The sequence below is a fragment of the Sodiomyces alcalophilus genome (assembly GCF_042370955.1).
Source record: "Sodiomyces alcalophilus JCM 7366 unplaced genomic scaffold ACRALscaffold_1, whole genome shotgun sequence".
NCBI lineage: Eukaryota > Fungi > Ascomycota > Sordariomycetes > Glomerellales > Plectosphaerellaceae > Sodiomyces > Sodiomyces alcalophilus.
Window position 1 is genome coordinate 4606061 of NW_027263532.1, and position 17964 is coordinate 4624024.

Below are 17964 nucleotides of genomic sequence, written 5' to 3' on the forward strand. Positions count from 1 at the left end.
GTACATTGAAAGGGCATAGACTAGGTCAAAAGGTACCTACACGTCGTTGAATATGTAGTATACATACAAGCGAAAGTGGAGATGAATGCAAGACGATGGTCCGTCCCACTAAGTGCATCAGGTCATGGCCTGGCTTAAGGGAAGCAGAAAGGGGAAAGGAGACAAGACAAGAAAGATGTCATATAGTTGATTAGGAGAGATGATTGACTTTGAATATATCCTATCTAAACCTCTTATAAACATCAAACTTACCTCTATAGATGCCTTAGTCTATAAGAGCTGCTATATCCGTCTGGCCGTGATACAGTTGACTGTTCTGATTATACTATACATGGTAATTAATTACCTTGCGTGCAACGAAATAGCACCCCCGGAATTCCATAGCAGCGTCAGAACTTCTATTCACACCACCAGATGTGTCTAGTTAACAGCATAGCGATCTATAAGGCGTATAGAGCGATATAGTAGGTATATTACCCTGATACCCCTCTGGATTGCTTGGTTTGCTGTTATTGAGTAGAAATCCAGGAATGACAGAACACGAGTATAACCGCACCCACGAATTGAACTCGGTGTATAACGTAAATAATAGGCGCAGGTACAGGCTCGCCTAGTAGGGGTGGCTGGGATCTTGCCGAGTGGGTGAAGGATCCTGAGTACTTCGTGGTCTTAGCTGAAGCATGTCATACTTTTACAGTGCCGAATCGCGGCACATCATGGTCCCCTAATGAGAAATACGTACATAATAACAGTGTCGATTCCGTCATGGACAGTACCTACGGTATAGGTACAGTACAACGTACATCCCAGGTCAGCCTCTTTCGCCAAGGCTTCTTTATCTAGTGGACCTCCGGGTTAGGGGGGTGTATTCCCCGACCTGATGACTTGACTGAATATCGATCTTCGGCACTGGAAGTCCTGATTTGGATAGCCAAGTAGGATGTTGATAACGTACCTAGGGTAAGAGCTCCGATAGACGCCAGAGTACAACTGTCCTTCACCACTAGGTATCCAACGCCTTTCCTCAACTCCACCGTCCGTTCCAATACTTCGTGTGTGGTTATGGTTGTAGCCAGGTTCTCGGACCTCAGCCACTTTCCGCCCAGACGTCATCTATAAACCATTCGACGGATAACCGCGGGCGAGGGCAATCAAATTGGAACAAAGGGCAGTTCGGATTCAATAATCACCATGCTTCCTTCATGCAATTGACCCATTTGCTTTGCTTGCGAACAGAACTTATCAAAATCGACTCGCGCGTCTTCAGCTCCATTTCGACGAAAACACCTGTCCCGAACTGGTACATATGCACGACAAGTCTGTCCCGCCAGAATCAGCACCGGGATCATCCGTGCTCCTGCTGCTCCTCATCTAATTACGTTGTACCATTGGGCTTGGTGCACCCACCTGTGGACCCCCTCTGTCCCTGAAGACGGCTAGGGCATGGCGCTCTACTGTCCACTATTGGCGCCACGGGCAGCGCGCCGTCTCGATCCAAGGTTGTTCACTAGAACTGGAAGCTTTTGTTGACGAATGCCATCACCATGTTGCTGCTTCGGTTAGAAACCACGATCTGGAATCGCACCAGTTTATGGAAGCATTGGCATCCCCGTACACATAATGTTAGATGGCTGTGCATTTCCTGCGGAATTGATGTGTTGCCCGCGACGTCTTTGCTAATCACTCCCTTTGCTTTTCTTTTCCCTCGCATCCATGAACACCACGAAATCCGAAACGGCAACACATCATCGCAAAGGCTTCATAGAAGTCCATGTCATGGAATTTTTCCCTTCTTTTTTTTTTTTTGGTGCGGATATAGACCCGAGTTCCTGTTATCCAATGTTTAACACACCTGCTTGCCCCAATGCTGCATCGTCAAGTAATGTTTCGGCTTGGTAATTCAACATCCCCATTCAAGCCACGTGTCTGCGGACATCGTCCTTTGAAGTCAGGTCGATCGTCTGTCAAGGGCTTATGATTCTGCTGTAGGCATTACGACATATTCTATATTCCTATCAGTCACTGGTTTAGCCCACCCCAGCCCTGATACGGGGCGGCCTAACTATTTTCAATGCCGATAAAAGGGCCAAATAAAAGACAGCAAGCTAGGAGTGATGCAAAAAATGCTCGAGAACGCCCGTCGTCCAATACAACGGGAAGAAAGAAGGCGCGGTGAGGTATCTTGAGGAAAAGGCGCATTATAGGTCGTTTACTCCCGCGAGATGTCCCGGCCGAACATCTTTGACTTGAACCAATCGATACTGACAAGCAGGCGATTCCGCGCTGTCACATGCGTTAGTTTTCGGTGTTCTCTAAGAAGCTGAGTGTACTATGACACAGGGGGGAAAGGTAAAGTTGGCTCGCAGGTAAAGAGAAAGGGGCGAGGATAAGACGCATCACAAAATGGATTCAAGAAAAACTTACTGCTGAAGCACATGGATAGATAGGCGCTGCGCCAGAAGAGGTAGGTCATTCTGCCGCCGCTGGCAATGTTGCCGTTCCACCAGCTGACGTCGGCGACGGCCTTCTCGCTGCCAATGTAGGCCAAGCTGCCCTGGTGGGTGTAGTGGAAGGGCTTGATGTCCTTGATGCGGCGGAGCTTGCGCTCGCACTCCTCAATCTCGCGGGCGGCCTCGGCCGAGTCGGTGCCCGGCTTCAGGTTGAGGGTGGAGCTGAGCTCGTGGATGCGGTCCTCGAGGATCTCGGTCCGGGCCATGTTGTTGAAGAGGCGGGCGAGGAAGTTGCCCTCCTGCGCCGCGACCTGGGCGGTCGGGGCGTAGCCGGCGACGGCGCAGTCGCCGACGGCCCAGATGTCGCGGGTGCCCTGGACGACGAGGTACTCGTTGACGGCGAGGCCGCGGCGGGAATCCTTCTGGGCGGGGATCTTGGAGATGAGGTCCTTGACGATGGGCCGGACGGCGTTGCCGGTGGCCCAGACGAGGAGGCCGTAAGGGATGGTGATGGTCTCCTTGGTGCCGTCCGGGCGGGTGGCGACGGCCTCGACGGTCTTGTCGGTCACGTTCTTGACCATGGTCTTGGTCAGCACTTCGATCTTCTCCTCCTTGAAGGTGTTCTCGGTGTACTCGATCAGCTGGCGGGAGAAGGACGGGAGGACGTTGGGCAGGGCCTCGATCAGAGTGACCTTGCAGCGGTCGGCAATCTCGGGGACGAGGCGCTTGATGTCCTCCTCGAAGAAGTCCTGGAGCTCGCCGGCGAATTCGACGCCCGTGGGGCCGCCGCCGACGACGACCATGTGCAGCAGGCGGTTGATCTCCTCCTCGGTCTGGTCCTTGAAGGCGGCCGTCTCGACGCAGTCCATGATCTGTTTACGGATCAACTGGGCGTCGCCAATCTCCTTGAGGAAACACGCGTGTTCGCGGACGCCGGGAATGCCGAAAGTGGCGTTCTGGGCGCCGACGCCGACGACGAGCATGTCATAGGGGATCTCGGTCTGGGAAGTATCGCCTTTGATCTCCGAGTTGTCGGTGATGATGACAACCTTCCGGTCCGGGTCAATCGAGGAGGCTTCGGCTTCGTAGAACTTGACGGCGGCCTTGCGGTGCTGGAAGATGGCGCGGACAGGCTCCATAATCGAGCGGTGTTCGATCAGGCCGGTGGTGCAGGATGGCAGGAGAGGCGTGAAGAGGAAGTAGTTTCGGGGCGAGATGACGATGACATTGTAGTTTTCGGTATCGAGCTTCTTCAGTAGAGAGACAGATCCCCAGCCGGTGCCTGTAGAAAAAAGAAAAAGACGCGCCACGTTAGCCGTCCATTCGTCGTTGTCTTCTTCTTTCATGATACGCCTGGCAATGGCATGTGAATTAGACACATCTGGAAGAGTAAGGGCGTACCGAGGACAACCAAAGTCTTCTTGGTAGGATCCGGCTGGACCTGGGGTTGAGGGTTGCGATCCTGGTAGACAGCATAGACCACGGCGCCCATGGCGCCCAGGGCCGAAAGATAAGTCAACCTCCAAAGCCACTTGAAAGTCGTGCGAATCTTGCCCGGCTTCCGCTTCTGGGCAGCCGCATCGGCATAGGCGCGTTGGAACTGGCGAGCGAGGGCGGACGGCCTGGCGATGGAGGCGGCATTGGGTCTCGCCCGCAGAGACGCAGTTTGCCTCGAGGTGGTGAAAGCTCGATGGGCCAAAGCCGAGGTCGCGATGGAAGCGCGAGGCATCATCGCGCCAGGAGCGACGATGGATTGAGCTGCACGCAGCGAACTCATGGCCCGTGTTGACGAAGCCATGACTTCCCTTGTGTAGATGGGAACGGAAGTCCCGGGGGGGAAAAAACGAAAGGCAAGGGAGACCAAGGTAAAGAATGTGGAAATAATGGTAATATCCAACAAAAAAAGAAATTGATCGAGCGTCTTGACCTTTTTTTTTTTTGGCCCTACTAAAAAAGCGGGATGTAGGGGCTAACAATTGACCCTGTGCTTTAGTTTGGTCTCCCCCGGTGAGTGATCGGAGGATGACGCCAACCTTCTTTTTTTTCTTCTCCCTCTTCCCCTCTCGTTGGCAGCTGACCGAGCCGACCTGGATTCTTGGCAACGCTCGCCTCTTTCCGTGTCAAAATTTGCGGTGGAGACCGAGGGACCACTGGAGAAACCTCGGGAACGGGCCCATTGCCCAGTCATGTGCCTGACTTGTTTTTTTTTTCTGTTTTGCAGCACGCCATGCGAGCTTGGGCCATCATGTCGGCCCATCCCACGCCATCCCACGCCATCCCCTTTGACCACGCCCGCCGGTATTATCGTCTCGTTCGTTGTTACGCGCGCCTTTTTAGCGCCTTTCAACTGGATCGCATCTTTGAGTCAATTGCCGCTTAGCCCCTGGCCTAATAAACTATCAATGGAGATCGATTTTACCGCTCCCTGTGGAGCGGACTGGTATTTGATATTTGCCGGGGAGAAATAGCCTATTATAGTGACTCAGCCTGTCTCCACCAGAGCTTCAGGGTATTTCGTCCCCTTGAAATCTTTGTCTGCGAATCTTTGACAAGTCGGCATCCAGGCCGAGATTACAGAATTTGCAGGCGGCGATGTATTCATTGTTCTGCTTTGAAATACTTTACTTGGCGATATAATCTCTATATTATCCAATGTGACACAATGGCTCCGCAGAAGTCCCAAGGAACTCTTAACATAACGCGACCATGTTGTAGGCAGGCGAAAAGAAATGTCAAAATGTACTCGTAACTTTCGGAGCCACTGTACGACGCATTTTTTGCATTTTATCCCCCTACCCTACCCTACCATCTGAGACAATTGGTTTGAGCTCCGTACAAAGTATCCACTGAACCGAACCGGGTCCGTCAGGTTGGCTCACCATTTACCCGTGCCACATGCCCCGTTTTTAGGGGTCTCGCCCTTCACCGACCCTTCGAAGGTGTTTGTCAGAACACGAATAATTATGTAAGGTAGGCGGAATTGCGTACGTCGCATGTCTTTATTCGAACAGAGTTTTCAGTACTCTTTGGCAATGGTAGAGGGGCTGGCGAGGACCGAAACGGGACAGGATGGGTACAAAATGGTATCGGCTGGGTGCTGCTATATTCGTACACCGTAGGTACATTCACCAGCAACGCCATTACACTACAACGTATACGCAATGCAGGTTGAGTCACTGTACGAAGCACTTCGGTAGTCGGCGTATTTGTCTGGACTGGGATATTACATATCCGTACGTCTCGTCCCGCCTCTTTGCGAACCCAGAGCCTGTGAGTCACGTGGTTACCCTTTTACTGTGAATCGAGGTCCGAGGCAGGGCCGCCGCTTTCGGTGCTGTTATACGAAGCAGGGAAACTGGACAACCGTGCCGAAAGGCGCCAGTCTGGATTGATGGCGTTGACTATGGACGTCGGGCATTTCCCGGTTGTCTCGATTCGCATCTTCGTATGTGCCTTGCGAGGCCGCATGGCATGATCCCTTGGTGTCCGGCATGACGCGAGTGATCCAAAACCCATCCGTTGTCTTCGACACCTTTTGGCGATCCTACGCCATGTCCGACGATACAATAGACATAGGAACGTCGAATATCTCGAACATGATGACACTCGGACTCGCATGTCTCTTTTCTGTGCGCTTACGAAGTAATTACATACTCCTGGTATTCCGAATCACACATTTTGGACGTGAGAAAACTGTCATGCCTTTCTGTGATTCGGTACCTCGAGGTATTACATACATACGTTGTACTTTGTACAGTACCGTATCACGTCAATGTCCAAGCCACAGCCTCCTTCGGAGGCTGAAGCTGACCAAAGTGCCCAAGTCAAGGCGAGGGCACTAACCACGTCACCACCAGCCCCACAGTCCCCTTCCGCAAGTCGCACTGGAAGTACCCGCGAAACCTTCAACTGCCTGAAACACCTTGTGTCCCAAGCCGAGACGCCAGTAGCCCCTGAGGCGGCGCGCCCATGACAGCCGTACCTGACTAGCCAGAGTCCTTCGCCCTTTCATACTTACAATCTCTCCAACAGCAAAATCCTTTGACTGCACCGTCGAAGGGGCCTTCATCCGAAACGACCGTGTGGCGTAATGCTATCCGTATGCTGACTACGTTGATGGTATTTTCCCTGATGAGTCGATCACGGACGTGGAGCTAGCTGGATCTTGTTCGAGAACAGGATCTGGTCCCTCAGAGTTATATCAGACTACCCTGCAATTCCTTCCCATCCGCAAGACGCTTCTGCTTCCGCTTCTCACAGGAGCAGGCAGCCGAGGCAATTGGGATGAAAGGACGGTGTTGGACGATACCAGCGGCAGGCTACTCAGGTCACCATCATGCGTCACCTCGTCTACTCCGGCTGCTCTCGACTAGTAGACGAATAATCGGACAGTCCAAATATCCGTCTATTCGATCCCCTTCCAATCTCCACAAGGTGCCCATCCTACGAATGGCGTTCTCAATTCGCATGCGCGCTCGCATCCGAGAGCCCAGCAGACCCGGTAGTGAAAAGCCATGTAATGCAATGCCCTTTCACTTTTCCAAGTCCTATCTCGCCCATTCGTGGTGCATCTTTTTCCGCTATTCCGTTCCCGGATCACGGATCACGGCTTGCCCGGTCGGTCGACGACCCATTTGACAGCTTACCGATTGGGTGGAACTTACATATAATATAGTAAGGTCAGTGCGTGAAGTCCGGGGACGAGCCCCTTGATATTGGGGTGTCTCGAAACCAATCCCATCCGCTGCAGATGCTTTTCTGGCAATGCGGCCTACCCATATCATCCTGGCTTGACGTTCATGAGACCGACGTTATTCGGCGACCGCCCCAGCTATGTTGTTCTGAAAGATTGGACGGCCTGATACAACCTGACATCTCGTCTCCTTCTCTGCCTTCGTTCTTCCTTCTCCCTCTTCTTCTCACTTTCTCATCCCATTTGTCTTCCCCCCACAGCCGGGCGTCGATCAGTTTCTTCTCCATTCGGTATTCTCGTTTATTGTATCAAGGCCGGCCTTGCCCTCCTATCCACTATTTCTAAGTGAACCATTCTAGCTGGGGACTACTTTCTCCTGTATATTCTTGTCTTTGCCCTGTCTCTCCTTATCTATTATATTACGACACTTCTGGGCCGTCTTTCGCCTACTCGAGTAACCCCGATTTCTCCACCAAGGCCATGCCAGACACGTTCTAAGAACTCACATTCTTTATCCTCGAGCGGGCATCGAGATCCTTTATCCTGCGGCGATATGCAGGCATGGTGCCGACTGTTCCAAGAGAGACGAAAAGACCTAGCTGGACAAGGGCGGCGCCCCCAGTCAACATCCACATTTCCCTGGGATGGCCGTGGGAACGAGAGGACAGATCATCTACTACTTCCGGCTCCGACTTTGACGTCCCGGTTCGCTTTTCCGGCGGCAACCCCATACGGAAGCCGGGAACTGTAGGGCCACGCCCGGGAATTGTGGCGAGGACCCGCAGGACGGCGAGACAGGTGCCTGGTAACGACAGAAACGACAGTAGCGACGACGACTCTGACGACTCCGACGACGACAATAGCCTGGAGAGTGCTATATCCCCTGCACCGCCGTTCTCAAGACCTTCGTTACTGCCGCCCTCTTCTCCACCCCCTCCGCTTTCTTCCCCTCTACCCTCACTAAGCCTTGCTGCACCGACGAGCTCGGCTGTTTTCCGGACGGTCAGTACACTTATCTGCCACATCCGGCATCGTATCCTCTGCCGACATAGGGAAGGCTAGGATAGAAAGTCATGGCGACTCAGTCACTGAATCGGTCTCCAGATCCCGTCAGTCATAAGCAACACGACTGTTTCTATAAGAACCTCGGCTCCCCTTGCAGTTGAACCATCTTCGTCTGCGGTTGAACCTCCGCCTTCTGCGGCCGAACTGTCATCATCTGCGACAGGGTCGAGATCGCCTGTTTTCTTCTCAACAGTCACATCTGAAACCGACGTACCCTCCTCGTCATACGTGACCGAATTCAAACCTACTGTTTTCTCGTCAGCGCTCGCATCGGAAACCAGCGAGCCCTCGCTGCCTGCCAGTTCCAGCGGTCTAGCTTCAACGGCAATCCCCGTGGAGCAAAGTGGACAAGGAATCATGGACGTCAGCACCCAGCATGCTCTTGTAGCCGTTGCGTCGATCAGTAAGTCTGGGGAAATCGAAACCCTTCTAGACACCAACCAAGCTGAATACATAATTCACTGACCATGGTTAAAGGCACCTTCGTATCCGTGGGCTTCGTGGTGTGGCTGATTTGGAGAACGATCCACAAGGTCCGTAAGAAGAGACGGCAGGACCGCCAGCCAGAAATGCATAAAAGACGTCGCTCTGGAAACATTGAGAAGGGGTCTCGAAGGCTATCTGCGCCAAAGAATCCATCGGGCCAAACATGGCTCCATCTCGAAGACAGCGAGGCAGGCGAAACGCTTCCAGGGTACCAGAGTCCCGACCGCGGGGCCCTTCGACTTCAAAGGGAATTCCCTGGACACGGCGCCAGCCCGCAACAACCAAGTACGACTTTTGCATACAGGTCGCCCCATATCCATGCCGGGACCAGCCCGTCGATGGCCGCCGCAACCGACCCCCGGAGTGCCATGGCCAACGCATCTGATCTCAGTTGGACATTCCGGTCGTTTGGCACTGGGCCGTTGTTTAATCAGTCGGAAGCGTCACGGCCACCCCTAGGTGCACACAATCCTTCGACGCGGCAGGATAACCGGGTCAGCGAGGTTTCGTCGTTGTCGTCGGGATTCGGCGACGTAGATATCATCGTCCCGGCCATGGGTGGACTACAACCTCCACCGGCGGCGTGGCGGCCTGCGCAGCTGCCTCGAAAAGGTGGGCAGCTTTCGTGGGCGAGCCGGAGAAGTAGCCAAAGGAATAGCCAGAGAGAGACGATGTTCACGGAAGCGAGCGAGGACCTCCCGCCGAGGTATCGGACAGTCAACAGCTGGGTGAACCAGCAGACGAGCCGGGTTAAGAGAGCGCAAGCCCGTCTGACCCATGGCTTGTCACCCGGGGCGGGAATCAACGGGCTGCCCCAGGAGCCGCGTTTCAGTCTGATGATGCCGGATGGACAGGTGCCGAGACGGCCGACCTCGCATCAGGCGAGAACGTAAATTCCCCATTTACTTTGTGAGCGGTCCATTTACAAGCGAAGGCGCATATAGGAAAGGGTCATGTAAGGATAATGCGGACGGAATAGATACCAAGGCGTCGCGATAAGGGGAAGGAAAAGAAGACCAGGTGTCGCATATAGAAAGGTCTTAATGATGTCTACCTCGCCATCAAACCTGGCGTTTGAGGCATAGCAGGTTGAATATCAAGAATTATTTAATGAAGATACAGGGTGTCCGTACGGAGTATTACGAGGAATTTAAGGCCGTCTAAAATTATGTACTCAGTACTTACTTTGTATGGATTTGCCTCGATGGTCTTCAGCCACGTAATCGTGGCTGAGCACTAATTAGCGCCGGAACGCGACCCCTCCAACTCCACCGGGAAGCTTGGCATTTGTCCCAACGTCTTCGTACGCCGCAAAGACAAAGACGTCTTGTCCCCTTGTTCTGTGTTATTTCCCATCATCCGTTGGGTATTCATAACATCTAAAGATAGACTACAGGACAAGTATAACAGCCAGTGTCTTGTTATGTCAGTAATCTCCCCATAGCGATACCGTCCGCCTGATATCACCTCTCTTCCGAGACACCTTCCAAGCACAGCTATCAGCGAGTTGGCACCTGACCCGGTGTCTTTGCGCCAAACATTCGCCTCAAGTATCCACGACTCGTCCTCCACGCAGTCCGGCGTCACTCGATCCTTGACCGCCATCGAAAGCGGCGCGACTCACCAGCGAGACGACCAGGCTGGGAAATGTATGCCTAGGAATCATCATCCACGCCCAGACCAAACCAGACGATCATCATGCTCGACGAGAACCTTCCAACCTTTGACTTCAAACCCTCTTCCGACTCGCCCCTCCACACCATTCTTTACTTTAGCCATAATGGCTCCGAACCCGCGCCGTATTACCTCCTCATGCGGCCCGATCCCGCCCTTCCCGCCTCCAAGAACAAGTACGCCGTTGCCCTGACCGACGTCTCAGCCCAGTCCATCATCTATGCCGAGACCCTCGTCGAGCCCTCCTGGTCGCAACCCAGCCTTTCGACAGCCGAGATCCGCGCGCAGACCCAGAATGGCGCGCCGCTCCCAGCGACGCCCATCACCCCCGACACCGTCACCCTCGACTTTTACAACCCGGACGCGCAGGTCGTGATACGCACCAAGCCCGGGTCCTGGGGCAAGTCCGACAGCTGGGAGTTTGAGCTGCCGGAGCAGTCCTTCCGCGCGCCGAGCGCGAGCATGATCGACCGCGACGCCGCCAACCAGCAGCCGCCCGTCGGCGACGTCATACCCAAGGTCGTCTTCCGGTGGAAGAGGGAGTCCCGGATCAGCAAGGAGATGACCTGCTACATGACGGGCAAGAGCGTCGGCGGCAAGAAGAGCAAGGAGCCCGATATCACCGTGGCCATGTTCAAGGTCCGCCGGAACCGGAGCACCGTCGTCATCTACGAGCCCAACCTGCCGCGCGTCGAGGTCGAGGATCGGAAAGGCCTGGAGCTCGTCCTCCTCCTTAGCGCCGAAGTCATCTGCGACCTTTACCTGAACCCCAAGAACGACCCCTTCAATACCGGTGGCGGTGGTGGCGGTGGTGGCGCAGCAGTCTCGTCCAAGGACGGGGCCGCCGCGATGCCCTCCGCCGCCGCACCACTCAGGAAACCTATAGCGGCAGCATCATCAGGGGTCCCGTCCACCAGCCCTCTTGCCGCCGCGGCTTCGTCGCCACCACACCCCCAACCCCCAGGTCCCGACGACCCCCGCAGGCAGGAGGAGATTGACATGGAGACGAAACGTCTCCAGGCCATGGTGGAGGAAGAAGAGAGGCTGGCGCGCGAGCAGGAACGGCGCGACGAGGAAGAGGCCCGCCGCATCCGCGACATGCTCAACCGGGAAGAAGAGGAGCGGCGGCGCAGGGCGGCCGAGGTTGAGAGGGAGACGGAGCGTCTGCGCAGGCAGTACGGCGTGCAGAGCCAGGCCTATAGCGGGCCGGCTCTTGCGAACAACGCCGCCGCGAGCCCGCCGCTGCCGCCGCGCCCGAGTCCCAACGTCGGCGGCGGCGGCGGTTTCAGCCCCAGCATGTCGCCTACCGCGCTACACACGCCGCCTCTGGCGCAGCGGCCTCTCAGTACGGGGCCCGACCGTTTGCATATGTCTGGGGGGATTGCGGGCTGGGCGCCACCTTCTGGGGCCCCTTCTTCTGCTGCGGGGGGGAGCGGAGGGTCTCGGCCAGGAAAGAAGTATAGTAATCCGCTGTCGGGCCTTTTCTCACGAGACCGGGACAGGGATCGGAGCAGAGAGAGGGTGAGAGGGGCAGATGGACCGGCACTCCTGCGTAAGAAGAGTCTGTGATGTGGAGACGGGTCTGATCTTCTTGAGTATAGTAGACGACGGAAATATTTTCATGCGTACAAGCATTAGCGAACTGGGTTGGATTTGTCGGACCGTTCTATATGTACCGTGTTCCATCGGCCTGTCTGTTTATGAGGCCAATATGAATGTTATTGAAATAAATATGCGGGACTGCTCCAGAGGGTCGCCCCCTTGACCAAATTATGGCTGCTCGTTATGAGCATGTAGAGTATAAGAATTCATATGCCTGCCCTGGTTTAATCCTCTCATCCGCTGCGAAGACACATTCCGCTGGGAGCTCCAAAAAGCCCGTATTTAATCTGAAATACTGAATCAATCTGAAGAAGGAACCTCGGTAATCAAAATGAACGAAAAAAAAATGAAAAAAAAAAAAAAGAGAAAAAAGAGGAGAAACATACTTGTCATGGCTGACAGCGATGACAAAAAGCAAAAAATAGAAACCCGACATTTGCTTTGCCTCGTACTGGAATCGAACCAGTGATCTCCTCATTACTAGTGAGGCGCTTTACCACTGAGCCAACGAGGCCTCTCGCTTGTCGTTACTTAGTGTCGGCTTAGTCTACCTCATGTAGTATCGTGTGGGGGAACAACCACATCCCCACACCCACACCCGCCCTGTAACCCTTTGATATCTGCAGCGCGTCTGTTACCCTCTAGCCATTGTTGCCTTCCCGACCACAAGGCGACCAAGTCGACATTATTTGGAACGTCGGTGACTACGAGGCATAGGGACCAACTAGCCGGTGAAACCATTGTACGGCGTCGTGGCTTGGAACTAACTTGAGTTTGTTGATTTGATCGGCGTGTGGAAGTGATCAGTTCCACGGAGGAATTGGAATTAGCAACGGGAAACAACAGACAGACGAGAGGGATAATTTGGTTAGTGTCCTGTTGTTTCTGATCCTCGCCTGCCCTTTCCCAGACACCCGAACCCACGATGACTTGCCCCGGGAGATGGGCAAAGGAAACATGGACAATGCGACACCAGCAGAAGTTATAAACCGACAAACTCCCAGACAACCAGTAGGTATACAATGGGGTAGTAAACTCAAAGTGTCCAGTGGAATGCCATCTACGAGCCGAAGATCGCATGGAGAATGAGGTGTTGTACTGTGTGCTGTGTTGTGTTATGTGAAGCCCAACATGGCTCTAATCCCTCACAAAGCGGCACACGCCGTGCGGCCAACGCCTGACGCCGTTGTCGGTATGACATACTGATGCCCCATACCATCCAATCCCTCCTCTCTTGTTTCCTTCTCCTGACCCAGCGTTCTCTGGGTTTCCCGCCTTCATATCCAGTGGGTGCGTATACGAGCACCCTCGCCTTCTCAGTACTTTATATAGAGCACAACCTCCACTGCATTCTCTACTTTCTTTCGGTTCTGCATGAGCCCCTAGAAACCCAAGGAACGCCCACCCAGAAAGGACTTCAGTGACGAAGTCGTCAACCCTCGCATCTCGCTATTCATCGGTATGTCGTTCGCACACCATCTTGCACCTCTGGGAAACTCAAGGTGCCGCGCGGAGAGTAGCCAAAAGGGCATTCCGCCGCAGAAACTCGTTTAGGGCACTCTATCGGCCTCAACGACTCGGGGTGTCTATCCTACGTGAAAAGAGCCGAGCACGGCTTGGAGCTACCGATTCATCTCCACTCGGGTCCGTTTCGTCTCCAGCAGCGATGCCATGTCCCATCGCATGCAGTCGCCGTGCAGTGAATCGGTCCTGTCTCAAAAACACCTTTGACACGCTCCCGAGAACTTCCGGTGCATGTTTCATTTATTTTTATTTTTCCTTCGGCCCAACTGATCTAGTGCGAACAAAGAGGTGGTGGATAAGACGATCTGAGCGTCGTGGCCAGACTGAAACGGGTGGGTCGTCGTCGAGTCGGTCGGTCTGCCGGTGGCTCGGCGCGTGGTTTCGTAATCGACGTGCAGGAGTACCATGCCCTAAATGATACCGCCGGGAGGATCGTAACCCGTGGCTGCACCTCGTGCGGACGCCGTCCCGAGGCCTGCGCTCCCCGGTTGGTCGCCGGACAGGTCCACCTGTGCGCTGTTGGTCTTGCGTAGCATGAACATGGGCTTCTTGCCTTCCTTGTCGAGCTGTTTGAACAGGATCAACGGTTTCTCGTGGAGCGCCAGGCAGCGTTCTTGGTCGCCATATACGATGTAGAGGGCGTATTGATCCCAGGGCGCATTGATCTGATACTTCTTTAGGGCGGCGGGTAGCACCTTGTAGCACGGATCGTCCATGCTGACGCGGAACGACTTGAAGATCTCGACGGATGCGTTGCTGGCGCTTGGCGTGTCGGGCGCTGGCGTGGGGCCCCGTCTCGGCACGGATGCTGGTTGGTCGCGGCTCTTGTGGCCGTAATCGCTCTCGTTAAAAGTGGTTCGGTTTGATGGTGTCGGAGCCTCCGCCCGGTAGGATCGTGAGCCCAGGGTGGTGACGCCACCGCCCATGATGGGTGGCGAGGTGGGTGACGGGCTGCTGGGGGATTGGTGGTAGACGGGAGACGAAGCGCTCTGGCCGGAGCCGTTCATGGCGCTTAGATGCGACGAGGAGAGCACGGCCCTCTCGGCTGCGCCAGAAGGATCCAGAGTCTGCTCGGCCATCGGTCTCTCGTGAGTGGTCTGTAGATGCGACGGCGACGGGTTTTTGGGCATCGAGCCGAGCATGATTTTCTTGGTCGAATGGGTTCGCATGATTCCTGCGGATTGGGATGGGGGAGGCATCGACCCGGGTGGTGAAAGGGTCGTCTCGTAGCCGTAGTTGGAGTTGGAAGAGTTGCTGACGTTGGGCAGGGGTTGGGATGTGTCTTTAGCCAAACGCAGGGCTGGCAGCATATCCTCGCGCAGTCTTCGGAAGTCCTCGGTGAGTCGGCGGATATCCTGCTCGATGAGGTTTGCCCGTTCGTCTCGTAGTCGTAATTGCTCGACTAGATGCTTAATGTCCTTGAGAGTGGCGGTGGCGTATTGCGCCTCGGCGTCGGCAGCTGGTTTCGAGCGGGTTAGCAAGCGAGAGGCAGGCGGGTAGGCAAAACGGGTTACATACTGAGGGGGACGTAGTGATCGCTTTCCATGGGAATATCCTGAGCCTTCTTTACGTCGTAGACGCTTTTTAGTATTGTCAAACGGTGGCCGACACTAGAGATGCCCATGGACTTGAGATCGTCATGTTGGAGCGCCACGAGAACTTCTCCCACAATGTCGTTTTCTGTAAACGGTCGGTAAACGGCCCCAGGTCAGTTTGAACTGTTTTACACAGGGCATACCAACGAAGGAAAACCAAAGGGAAAAAAAGGAAATGAGACCAGGACCAGGGAGAACAACGTACCTATGAAACGGTCGGCATATTGCTGCAAATCAATGGTACTAATAAAATCGGCACACTCCTCGGCAGTCCATTCTGAGATGATGGTTTCGGGCAACCGGTCGGCGCTACTCCGGTGGCCGTAGGTGGTCGGGGTATGCTCGTTGGAGGAGGGCATATCCGAGTCGATAGGAGAGGCCTCGCTGTCGGTAGCCATGACGGGCGAGCTGGCAGCGACGCTGCGCTCGTACTCGTCGTCGGCGTCCGACTCGGCGTAAGCGGTGCCCGATTCGAAATTCATGATGATTTGGTGCGGGGTCGAATGGGGGGAGTAACGAGTGGGTGAAGGGAAGGCGGATGACGCAGAGGTCTAGGCGGCAGAAGAGGTCGGGAGAAGCAGTCGGTGGGTGGCAGGTAGGTGCGTAGGTGCTATAGCGATGGACTTGTTGCCATGCAAGTTCATTAAGAAACACCCGAGGTGGCCGAGCGACAAGTCGGGGATCAAGGAGTCCGTCGGAAGGGGTCGCGAGCGAAGACCGGAGTAATTTAGAATGGAGAGATGGCCAGTGTCGAGGAGAGGTGGTCACTGTGGCGGACAGAGGGCGGCGAAGATCGGGAGAGAAGGAAGAGCATCTGGTTGAGGGGATTGCCGTTGTCCGCCTTGTCGTCTGGGTAACTTTTGCGTCGAGTAAGGTAACCGATTCAATTGCATCTCGCGATCGTGATCATGGAAATGCGAAATATGTCGTGGGCAGGTGAACGGAGTCGAGGACGGATGGTCGTAGGCTTTTGGGAAGAAGGGGAGTGGTAGTGGTGGTGGTGGTGTGAAGAGAGGAGGTCTCGGGTGGAGAGTGTCCACGCCTGAGGGAACACGGAATGAAGCCTGGGCCCCGTGCCCAAGCATGAATGAATATGTACTTACGTTGTATGGTGACTGTCTCTGTGCCTGTGCCTGTGCCTGTATGTACCTGGCCTGGGCTAGTCCGGCGCCGGCTACACTGTGAGCCCGTTCAATTGGCCTGAATGGTCTGTCTTGGGTACATCGGGCATTATCGGTTTATTGGGCAAGCACGATGGGGAAGTGCTAGTCAAGACCCAAGAAGATGTACTAAAATAGATATCCAGCCAGTAAAAGGCTTCAGTGTTGGCACTATTCGTACGGTCAACCTGGGATATGCAAGGCCAGCCAGCCACGGTCGCATTAGGTAACTAACCCGCTTCAATCTGTGGGACGGGCTGGTCTTTCACCGTAGGTACCTATGTACTTCGTAGTTGTACCGGTACGCACAGAGAAAGTACATACAACGTATTCCACACGGCCGACAATCTACACACTCCCGCAACTGCAATCCATCACAACCTCAATCCGCCATCATCGCATGGCTGCGACTTCACCTCTTCGCTTTGCAGCTAAGGAGGAAGTACAACGTACCTTCTCTTCTCTCTTCATCTCTGCTTCTATCTCCTCACATTGTCGACCACAAATAACCCACCCTTGCTCCACGGCACAACACAGATAGAGCCCGTCTATTCTCTTGGCGTTGATATTTCTCGCTTTATTGACCAAGTATTGGCCATGGGACAATCTTGCAAGGCGACGAGATCCCAAAGCAGCGGGACCAAGGCGGACTAGACAGGGACCGCGGATGGGTCATCCGACGTTCCATCCCAATTAGGAGAAGAAAAAAAAGAAAAAGGGGGAATCCTTCGAGTGGGCAAGACATATTACGATGGCTTCCCTTTTCTGCGACTATTGGCAAGCATACTTATAACCCGAATCAAGCCAATTTCCGTCTTCCATCACATACATACAAAATATTGAAGAAAAGAAGATGAAAATCGGGGATGGCTCCGTTCCAATACGACTCGACAGGCCAACTACCTGGCAGCTATCGGAGCTCTTCCTGGACCCGGTCTAGAGCAAGTCTGCTTCTGACGACGTACGTTGCATGATCGAAATATTATCAGAATTGCTCTACAACGTACTTTGTGATATTTACACGGGTGAATGTTGCCTTGTTCCCCTGAGCAGAATGTAATTACTACTCATCTCTACGAGATTACGGTCAACACCACGCATATTCTCAGGCTGGACGACTGTTCTTGTCGTAATTTTTCCGTCTCTTTACCTGCTTTTGAAACCGTCGAGAGAAACTTCATCTTCCGACTCGGCGCTCGCCGTCTGGGTTTCAGGCCTCTGACCAACTCTTCGTCCGACCTGCAGAAGACCAAGACCTCGTATTCGCAGAGCAAACTAACATAGCCTCAATTTCAACTCCCACAGTCAATTCAATCGAATGTTTCAACGTCAACGCTTCAAATGTTCCCAGACAAACATACATACTGCCAAGTAAACTCGTTGCCTTTCACGGAGCAAAACCACACTGCCCGGTTCTATCATCGACTCCATGTCCAATCGGCGCCTTTTCAAGGGAAGACGACCGGTCATTCACTATCCTTGTCGAGATGTGCCAAATCCCACCGTTAGAAAGTCGAGCGCCGTATCCGGCCATTTTCGTCTTCTTTTTTCCCCTTCCCCTTCTATCCAGAATCGCCTGTTAATACACACACTTCCCAATTGACGGAGACTATCCCTGGCATCCGTCTAGCTGCTACGCTTACTATGCCACGAATCAGAGGAAAATCATGTCCAGCTCGACGCTTGGTGGGTATTCAACTTTTTATAATCAACGA

The 17964-nt window shown here is 54.1% G+C and overlaps 4 protein-coding genes and 1 non-coding gene across 5 annotated transcripts; 2 read left to right on the top strand and 3 right to left on the bottom strand.

The window, feature by feature from the left end:
* Window positions 1–2209: 2209 nt before the first annotated feature.
* Window positions 2210–4179, bottom strand: ACRALDRAFT_1026089 (uncharacterized protein; the record flags this gene model as incomplete). Its single annotated transcript, XM_071014778.1, has 3 exons — window positions 2210–2283; window positions 2425–3732; window positions 3852–4179. 3 exons carry the CDS (start codon window positions 4177–4179, stop codon window positions 2210–2212), a joined length of 1710 nt encoding a protein of 569 aa, XP_070879911.1.
* Window positions 4180–10041: 5862 nt separating this feature from the next.
* On the top strand, window positions 10042–12117 carry ACRALDRAFT_1059380 (uncharacterized protein). The gene has a single exon (XM_071016023.1). The coding sequence runs from the start codon at window positions 10393–10395 to the stop codon at window positions 11935–11937; it is 1545 nt and encodes a 514-aa protein (XP_070879912.1). The 5' UTR covers window positions 10042–10392; the 3' UTR covers window positions 11938–12117.
* Window positions 12118–12412: 295 nt separating this feature from the next.
* Window positions 12413–12484, bottom strand: ACRALDRAFT_t54. The gene has a single exon. It is a non-coding gene; the product is annotated as a tRNA-Thr (tRNA).
* Window positions 12485–13904: 1420 nt separating this feature from the next.
* On the bottom strand, window positions 13905–15571 carry ACRALDRAFT_1066686 (uncharacterized protein; the record flags this gene model as incomplete). The annotated part of the gene is made up of 3 exons (XM_071017379.1): window positions 13905–14953; window positions 15013–15174; window positions 15295–15571. 3 exons carry the CDS (start codon window positions 15569–15571, stop codon window positions 13905–13907), a joined length of 1488 nt encoding a protein of 495 aa, XP_070879913.1.
* A 1531-nt stretch (window positions 15572–17102) lies between these two features.
* ACRALDRAFT_205230 (uncharacterized protein) lies at window positions 17103–17879 on the top strand (the record flags this gene model as incomplete). Its single annotated transcript, XM_071021642.1, has 6 exons — window positions 17103–17183; window positions 17239–17259; window positions 17300–17508; window positions 17555–17569; window positions 17601–17738; window positions 17858–17879. 6 exons carry the CDS (start codon window positions 17103–17105, stop codon window positions 17877–17879), a joined length of 486 nt encoding a protein of 161 aa, XP_070879914.1.
* Between the last annotated feature and the right edge of the window lie 85 nt (window positions 17880–17964).

Bases quoted from the DNA above. Each gene is read 5' to 3' on its own strand.
- ACRALDRAFT_1059380 (XM_071016023.1), top strand. From the start codon at position 10,393: ATGCTCGACGAGAACCTTCCAACCTTTGACTTCAAACCCTCTTCCGAC.